We start from the raw sequence: 9982 nt of genomic DNA, 5'->3' as shown, positions 1-9982 counted from the left end.
AATTAGGCCATGTTTGGTTTTGATTAGGAATGGCAGTAGATCGAATCGAGCCGGTTCGGCTCGTTAACCCACAAGCTCAGGCTCGGGCTTGGGCTCGTGAATTTTATTTTTTTTTCGTAAATTTTTCAAATTTTATTGATAAAATTTTATTTTTTCCCACATTTTTGGACGAGCCGGCTCGTGGGCTCGTGAGCTCGGCTCGGGCTCGTCATTTGACGAGCCCGAACAATCCACGAGCCGAGCCGACGAGCCGCGAGCTGACTCGGCCCAATTGACATCCGTAGTTTTGACCGCAGAAACAACTCTAATTCTTTAAGCATCTCAGTGGGTCGGCCGCTGGCCATTATTTTTTCAATCAGTACAAATTAAGGCTCGGAGGGATTTACTCAAGATTTTAAGTCCAAATATGACCGTCGACTGTCTTTCCATTGTTACTAGTTACGTATTTACGTCGTCATTAGAAAATATCACCTAAAAAATGATAAACGTCTGTAGTACCCTTTTCATTACTTTGAATTACTTGTACACATTTGAAAACGGTGATAATTTAGTGACAAGACAGACAAAAGCAAAATCTACAATGGGCCCACTTCTGAGTTGCCCAACGGTCATAAAAGGGGTGTTTGATAGACATTTTTATGTAAAAATATATTTTATAATAGTAAATTGATGTGAAATGTATGGTTGAGAAATAATGAAAAGTTTTTTATTTACATGTAATATTATTTGAATAAAAAATGTGTGGTTGAAAAGAAAAGAGAAAAAAATGCATTTTGAAAAAAATGGCTACCAAGCGGGGCCAAAATAGCTTCAAATCTTGGAAAATTCTTTCCTAACAAGTGGTCATTTATTCTAAGGTATATATTTCCCAATTTGTCCACATAATCTTTATTAAATTTATAGTAGTTGGAACATATAAAAAAAATTGGAATAATACAACACTAAGAGTTTATATGGAAAAGTTTAAAATTGAAGGATATAACGGATTATCAAAGACGAAGATATTTTACTAAATGAAAATTATTACAATCATATTGAATTTCTCGACCATTCAAACCATCAAATTTTACAGAGAAACAATTTAAATTTTACCACCCAAAATTTTCTACGAATAATGACAGCATTTTGGACCTAATATTCCTCGAAATTTTGGCACCGTCAATTGCCAAATATGGAATCTTTTCCAATTTTCATTCCTTTCCTAACGTGGCATGTTAATTGCACCGATAAATTAAAGGACGTTGACCTTCGAAAGTGACGTGTCCAAGAGCCAACAAATCTTAAATCTTCTTCCATCCATGTATACATTATCTGCACACTTGAACGTACTCGATAGAAGCACAGACCTGTCACTTCAAAGGCGAATGTGCAATAATCATATCCACTCCAATGCTCCAATCAAATTACTAATTATATTTTAGGTATGAAAAAAGCATTAAAGATGAAAATACAAAAGTTGGGTTTAAACTATACCATAAATGTTAAGTTTGCTTTCAAATGACAGAAAATATTGAGTAAATGTAGGCCAAAATGTTGTGAACAAGGCTTCTTGTATGCTTGACACGTGATTTCATCCTAACAGCTCATACGTCCAATTTAATAATGTCATATATTAGCCATCATAGGTCAGTTACCTTCCACACATTGTCCTAAGCAAATTGGAAGGGATGGACATCAGCTGCCTTGGAATTTAGAAACCCACATGACGTGGCCATGGGTTGGGTCATGTTGGGCGCGGAAGCTCCGATACCACTTGTTATTCCAAACTGAATTGTAAATAATAATATTTAATGACAATATTGAAGTAAACAAAATCACACCACAAAAACAAGATTTAAAGTAAAGAAGAACAAAAATGATTAATTGTAGAGAAATGCTGTTTATTATTGAACAACATGGAGAAAACAAGTACAACTTAGCAAAATTGCTTATCACAAAACTAATAGAGGAGCCTCATATTTATAGGGAAATATTAATCTCTAGAAGTAGAATTGTAGATGAAATAAAATGCCTAAAAGTTTCCTTATTTGGACTCTTCAAGTCCAACTCAATTCCAACTCCCACTGGGCTTCAAAATAGAATTTGACAATTAAACTTGAATACGATTCTTCAAAGCATTTCAATTAGAATTCCTCTTGATGTGCATTTCAACTAGAATTCTACAATTATTTGAACAAAACAGTTCGGGTCATCCAAAATTCTAACAATTTCCACCTTGACATGAATTCCGGTGCAATCGAATGAAACCCCTAGATTTCAAATCCGTCTGCATCGAAATGAATTGGCAAATCTCCTCAACGCAATAACCAAACACTCCATATAAACCAAATAATCGTCCTCTGCCTGACGTCCACAAGCGATACCTGAATCCAATCCCAGGGTTTCCAAAATTCCTCATCGGAATTAATGTTGATCACACAAGGTCGAAGCATACCCTGAAGCAAGAACCAAATCAGATGCCTGATCAGAAGGCACCTTGCTGGAATTGTTCCCTTCAACGTCTCTAGAAGCATCCCAGACATTACTGGCACCACGGTGTCTACGCTCGATGAGTCCAATCCCAGCAACTGAACACAATGTACCTACTGAAATTGGTGGCAAAGCAGAATTACCAACGTTCTCCTTACCAGTGATCTGAACTGATTCAGAGTCTAACATAAGAGGTACTGTACAGAACTGAACTTCCACCACAGTACTAAACTTGTCCAAATGTCTTCTCTTAACAGGTTCTGCACTCTCTTGTAAAATGTACAATTGGGATATTCTCCGTCCCTCCAGTACAACCCGGACTCCCATTTGGACCTTCAAGACTCCACCTCATCCAAAAAATTTATACCCTTTTGCGTCCAGGGCACTCACGGAGATAAGATTCCTCTTTCAAAAGTGTTCTGACCATCCCATCCTGCAATCGCAATCTGACTTGACCGATTCCAGCGATACTGCAAGACTGATTGTTTCCCATTACAACTCCACATTGCTGATCAGCCACATATATCTGAAATAAATTCCTATCGAAACACATATGGTACGAACATGCCGAATCAAGAATCCACTCTTCGTCAGCCCTAGATTCCACATCAGATACCACGGTCAACATCACGTCTCAGCTATATGAAAATTTCTCAACTACATTGATTTCGTCTGAAGTCAAAGGTTGAGCTCCACGTTTTGCAGCTAAATCATCTCTAGCTTGCAACATATCGCAATCCTTTCGAATATGTCCCTTCCCTTTGCAATAGTAACAATACACATTGCTAAAGTTGACTTTCGATCTGCCTCTCAGTCGACCACCTTGAGATACAAGAGCTTGCCCATCCCTTGATGTAGTTCCAACCAAATGCTTCATCTTCTCTTTTGAGTGCAAAGCATTATAGATATCGTCTATAGTAAAGTATCTCGACTATATAAGATGGTGTCTCGAAACGACGCATAAGAACTAAGTAGCGTACCCAATAGGATCAAGTTAAGATCCTCTTCATCGTACTTAACCTTCAATGTTTCCAAATCTACAACTATTTCCTTGAACACAACAATGTGATCTTCCAACGATCTTCCTTTCACCATGCGATGGGAATACAGCTTCTGTTTAAGAGCCAGTTTACTAGTAAGACTCTTAGTCATACGTAACTGCTCTAGTCTCAACTACAAAGCAGCTGTTGTCTTCTCCTTCAAGACATCTTGTAGAATATTGCTGGATAAATGAAGATGAATCAACTACACAGCCTTTTGATCGTTCCGTTTTTTCTCCTCCATTGTCCAATCAGCTGGCATCTCCTCAAAACCCAGTAACGCATCGTCCAAATCCAATTGCGCCAAAACAGCTCTCATCTTTACTTGCCACAAAAAAATCTTGTATTGCGATCTAGTTGCAGAATATCATACTTCAACCTAGTCATCCCGAAAAATCTCAACCAATCTACGAAAGGAACTTGACTCTGATACCACTTGTTGGGCGTGGAAGCTCCGATACTACTTGTTCATCCCAAACTAAATTGTAAAGAATGAAGATTAGTTTAACTATGTCAATTTCTACTGATATCATGCTAGTATTTATGTTTTGATCATATTCGAAAATTGAAAATATTAAAAGACAATTTGAAAACTCTAAGGTTCCGTTTGATTGTAAAGATGAAATTTTGTTGGAAAGAAAACGAATTTCAGCGAATCGAATTACCTAGAAATTATTTGAGAATTGTAAATTATTGTGTTTGATTGGTATAATTTTTCATGTGGAAAATGTTGAAATAAAATTATTTTTGATATTCGTTTGACTTTGTTTTACATGAAAATTGTCAATTAAAGAGATAAAATTTACTGATATTGGGATGAAATTTGTTTCCATTGTCAAAAGAAAAAAATTCAAGAAAATTATCTATCTTTTGGTGTTCGTTTGACTTTGTTTTACATGAAAATTGTCAATTAAAGGGAAATATTTTTTTTACAATAATTTTTAGAATTTGTTTCCGTTGCAAAAAATAAAAAGTAAAAAAATTGAAAAAAATAAAAAATCGCTACAATAACAGGGAACTTGGTGAGAATTTCAATTCAAGGAAAAGATGGAAATTGACTTGTGTGACAAGAAAGTTGTAAAATGAATTCTAGGAAAAATTTTGGACATCAAACAACCAAAAGTTGGAAAATGGAATCTTTCGCGAAAAATAAATAGATATCAAACATAGCCTTAATAAAATTTCAAGTTTTTCAAATTTTTAATAAAATTATAACCTTAAGGAAACTTTAGAAGAACTTTTAAAGTATTTAAATATTTGGATTAAGAAATGCACATTATTATAAACTTTTTTATGGGCTTCAACTATGCGTTATCTAGAATATATTTAGCAAGTATTTATAAACGGTAAAAATTGGTTATGAATTAATATTTATCAACACGATCCAACACTCTTTTATACATGTCTATAAACACTTTTACTTCCCAATACTTCAGCACAACTTTTACATAATCTGAGGCTTTAATTCTGACACTACAATAAATTTAACACGTAATTAAAGTTAATATTAATTTTAGATAGATTTTAAATAAATTAATAAATATTTAATTTACGAAAATAAATTATAATTTTAGGTACAATGTTATCAAGTGTCGTGTCATGTCGCGTTTTCTTTCCCGTCTCCCTTTTCAACACAACCCAACTGAATGTGAACGTACTCTATATATGTCTACCAACTATAAGACACCAAGTCCAAGGGATATATAACATAAAATGAACTTTATAAATTTCCGTCTCACTTTAGTAGTGTTGATAATTATTTCTATAATAGGTTAACTGTGTAAACAAACATACATATTGTTTGCTACTAATTCCAGTTACTAAAAAATATCTAAATTTTTATTTCTTATCTTTATATTTCAATCATAGTAGTTTGGCTAATTTCTAACCATCAACTTGCATCGATCTTGAGCAACAAAGTAAGTATTAAACAAGATTCCCAAGTTAGATTATTCTAGTGGTAAGTCTCCAAGTGAATGGCTCAACAATATTACATTTGTCACCTTAAAATTAGAATTGGAAAAAGAAAAAGGAAAAGCATCTAATGTGAACGATTTCATATCGCTTTTCTTTCACTTGTCAATTCAAGCAGAGTAATTGGATTTCTTCGTCATGTAATGAAATATAAATGTCTAGTGTTGGTAAAAGAAAAAGAGAAGGATATATGCCAAAGAATCTCCTATTTAAATTAAATTTAAGTCTATAGAATTTTAAAATAAATGCATAGTAAGCTATAAAATTTCTTTTAATTGTTTATATAGTTATATATTTCCCAATTTACATTCAAAACCAAATTCCTTAGGGTGGATCCAACCCTTTATCAATTATCCTATTCCATTAGATTGGCTAAGTTCACATTTTTGTATGACTATAGTCTCCCTATAAATTTTTGTAATACTCCAAATGGTGATTTAAATAAAAATAAATAAATATATATTTTGCAATGGTCGGCAAATATAGTATATGTATCTTTGGACGGTGTTTGGATGTCACCTTATTCACACAGACAAATAGAGATAAAAAGTGCACTAATTCAAAGCATCTGTCGTTGATCAAAATTGGAAGAAAGCCTCAAATTCAAAATTGGTATCAATTCGTTGTATCATTTCACCGAAATAGAAAATTCCGTAGAAACCTACAATAGCGATCAAGATAACCATCGTTTTACGTATAATAATTGATGAACGACAAGAATATTGATGATGAGAATCATCACGAATAAACAAGATATTTTACAAATCGCATGAGGAGCGACCAAAGTACATGAAATATAAATCATATTTCTTATTACTCTTTAGAGCATCTCCAAGACACTTTTCAGTTATTGAAAACATCTTATTCATTATAAAGAGCCAAAATTTTTATACACTTTAACAATGCTTTCTATTTTAACTCTTTATTTTGTTTTTCTCGAGAAGCATTTATCGATTTCTCCTCATATTTTATTTAGCGCAAATTTTTATATGTCAATAACTAATGGTCTGAATACTTTAAGTAGATATTGAAATCTATAACTTATTAAATTCAATCATTGTATGTTAAGATAAATTGTGAGTTTGGCTCTCTTGAAGTTTATTTTTAAGTATTGACTCTTTAAAATAAAGAGTATTTTGTATGTAGAGAGTCTTTTGAAGATGTTATTAATCCCAATCTAATTAGTAAAACTATCTTCAAACTTATATTTCTTTTTTATTTTCGGCATAAATAAGTACTCCGCTTAATTTGGAGGTAGTTTTTATTTTTTTATTTTTTTTTTAAAAAGTAATATTTCTTCATTTTCCAATAATAAATATCAGTGGATCCAACAGTTCCTCATGATTCCTACATATGTACACATAGAAAGGCTAAAGCACTACTGCACATCCATATAAGTTCTTATCCTACGCTGCTGCTGCTGCTACTTACTCGATCCAGCAATGGATGCCAAAGAAATATATGGTAACAGTACAGCTCAGAAAGAAGAAGAGATAACAATAAGAAAAGGTCCATGGTCTAGCGATGAAGACTCAAAACTCATTTACTATGTTACCATCCATGGCGAAGGAGGATGGGAAGCCCTCGCCCGTAATGCAGGTAATCATGATCAAATCTCCTCGTCCTCTCATAGAGTAAAATACTAATTCAAGATCATGTCTCACCATCTTTTACTACAACATTGAAACCAACTTTTTTCTAGGGAGATGATACATGTACGTCAAGGTTTACATCATGTCACATGACATTCTATCATTTGCCCTCATTTTCAATCATTGCTTCTGGCAGATTTTTCTGTACAAACAGCAAAGTCCTGTTTTTTTTTTATGTAACATTTTTCCCATTGATGAAGGGTTGAGGCGTACAGGTAAGAGCTGCAGATTAAGATGGTTGAACTACTTGAATCCAAATGTTCGACGAGGAAACATTACTCCTGAAGAACAACTTCACATTATAGAGCTACACTTGCAATATGGAAATCGGTAAATGCAAAAACATTTCAGCAGCTTTTTGTATAATCGTTTTTATTTATGTCATTTTTCAACTCGATTTTCATTCATTACTTAGTTTCTGAAAAATAAAATTTAATGAAGGTGGACAGAGATTGCGAAACGGTTACCAGGAAGAACTGATAATGAAATAAAGAACTTCTGGAGAACCGTAATTAAAAAGCAAGCAAAGCAGCTAAAATGCGACGTGAACAGCGTAGAATTTCGTGACATCCTGCGCAGTATATGGCTTCCAAGCATATTGAAGGAACAAATGCATCCAAAGATCGAAGCTAATTTAGAATCCCAGTTGAATAGTACTGTCACTGAAGTCTCTACTGATTTTGATAACATGAATTGCCAGAAATTAATGACAGAGTCTGAAGTCCATCAAACTGGATTCCTGCCGGTGGAAATGAATTGCCAATCCAACAAATCCAATGTTTCAGTACTAGATGATTTCGAAGATGTTAACTGGTATTACGATTGTTTATCTGAGCAGAAATTTGGCTCTGAAGTGGTGTATAGCCCTTTCATCTATGGTTTCGATGGAAATGAGATTCAGTCTGAGGATTCACTTATAATCTCGTTAAATGATGAAGACTTCTGGGATTCTACGTTAACGAGTTTCAATCAGTTTTGAAAGTGCTTATCCCATGCATAAAATGATAGTCTAGCACTAATAATATAGGCGAATGATATATCTATGTCACATTTTACACAAAATGGTCACCCTTAGATTAATATTTTTATCGTTTTATCAATTCCTCCTAGTACAAGGTTCTCATCTACCGAACCAAGAAAAAAAAAAAAAGAAGAGACGCATCGAAGAAATCGAGGCCTTTAGAAGAATTGGCATAAGATGGAAGTGCAGAAGTTAATTCAATCAAGCTTGTTGCTTTATATGCTATTTGTAACAAGTTTTGTGCTGCAGAGGGATTTCATTTCATATTAATGGAAGAATGCACAGGTAAAATTTTTGTTTATAGGCAATTGAAGCAAACTTTTAGCCATATCATGCTCGTGAAAATGTAATATGCTGGAAGCAGCATTTCGCAAATAGATTGTGTAAATTATAAATGTCCACAGGGAAGTTGTTTATCGGTTTCCAAGTACATAAATCCATTTGTACATAGAATACGTGTATCATATAGACTACAGTTCAATACATCAATGTCTCAAAAGATACATGAATTAACTCTTACCATATAAAAATTAGGTCTATACTCTCAACATCCCCTCAAACTTGATATATGGTAACTCCGAGCAATCTCGAAACTTCGAAAGTACATCAATTTTCAATGGTTTGATGAAAATATATGTGATTTGATCTTGAGACTTCAGAAAAGAAACCACTCCTTGCCCCCAACAAACCCAAATCCTACAGTTCCCGCCATAGACGCAGCATTCCACTTTGGTCAATCATAGATAGAAGATCCAAACCTCTGTCCACGAACTTTAACTTTAGATGTTGTTTGTCAATATAATCTCGAAATAAATCATATTTCATATCGATGTGCTTTCTTGTTGTCAACAAAAATCCCAATAAGTTCCATCTTAAAGATCAACATTTATTAGTATTGAGTAGCTCAAACTCTTACTTTTTTTTATATAGCGCAAAAGTGGCATGATTTATTAACATCGGAAAAATACATAATATAAAACAGAAGGGGCTTGACCCAACTACCAACTAAAGGTAAAAAAAAAATCGTTCTACCCAGTTTGGAGAATGGGAATACATAATACAAAATGAAAAAACCTATACTTCATTTCTCCTAAATCCTAATATGCATACTCTTTGTCACCATACGTTGCCGCATTAGATCTCGCAAACATATCATTTCATCCCAATTTTGAAAATACATATTAAAAATTGTCGTTCAATCTTCACACAGGTAGACATTTGATATGAGAAATAGACAAACATTTATATGTTTTATATTTATTTCATCTTTAATTGTTATGGGATATTACTAGTAACGACAACATCCATGATAGGCGAATTTTGAAACAAAGTCGCATTTCTCAAAATATTTCAAAATTGTATTTTAACTTGAATGGTTTGAAGCACAACTTCAGGGGAACAGTTTTTTAGCTAACCTAATATATATCAATTTAATACCGGAGATATTTGCAAAACCCAAAATTAAGTGGTCCACCTAGTGTTTTGTGGACGAGGAACAAAGTTAGCATAAAAGCATATCGTAGGTGGATGAGTCAAAAAGATTCAAATACTAAATTACTTTTGTTTGTTCAACAGTTCCCACATTCCTACCTTTTGGAAAAATGCGTGCTAATTGCAAAGTTGCTCTTCTGCAGTTTATAAAAAAAAAAAAAAAAAAAAAAAAAAAAAAACTAAAACCGACTTAGTGTAAAATGGAAACCAAATATATATGCAGGCAATGTAAATATTTACAAGAATATGACAAAACATTTTTCTATTTGTAACAAACAGAACTAATATTTCATGTAATGGCTATGTGGCATCCTAAAGGTAAAAATGATAAAATA

General features: G+C 33.4%; 1 protein-coding gene across 1 annotated transcript; it reads left to right on the top strand.

The window, feature by feature from the left end:
• Nucleotides 1–6835: 6835 nt before the first annotated feature.
• Nucleotides 6836–8531, top strand: LOC111394779 (transcription factor MYB2-like). The gene is made up of 3 exons (XM_023020765.1): nt 6836–7082; nt 7336–7465; nt 7577–8531. Exons 1-3 carry the CDS (start codon nt 6926–6928, stop codon nt 8112–8114), a joined length of 825 nt encoding a protein of 274 aa, XP_022876533.1. The 5' UTR covers nt 6836–6925; the 3' UTR covers nt 8115–8531.
• The last annotated feature ends 1451 nt before the right edge of the window (nt 8532–9982 follow it).

This window comes from Olea europaea, chromosome 1 (assembly GCF_002742605.1).
Source record: "Olea europaea var. sylvestris chromosome 1, O_europaea_v1, whole genome shotgun sequence".
NCBI lineage: Eukaryota > Viridiplantae > Streptophyta > Magnoliopsida > Lamiales > Oleaceae > Olea > Olea europaea.
Note: the sequence above shows the minus strand (reverse complement) of the source record. Positions and strands in the feature narration are given on the sequence as shown.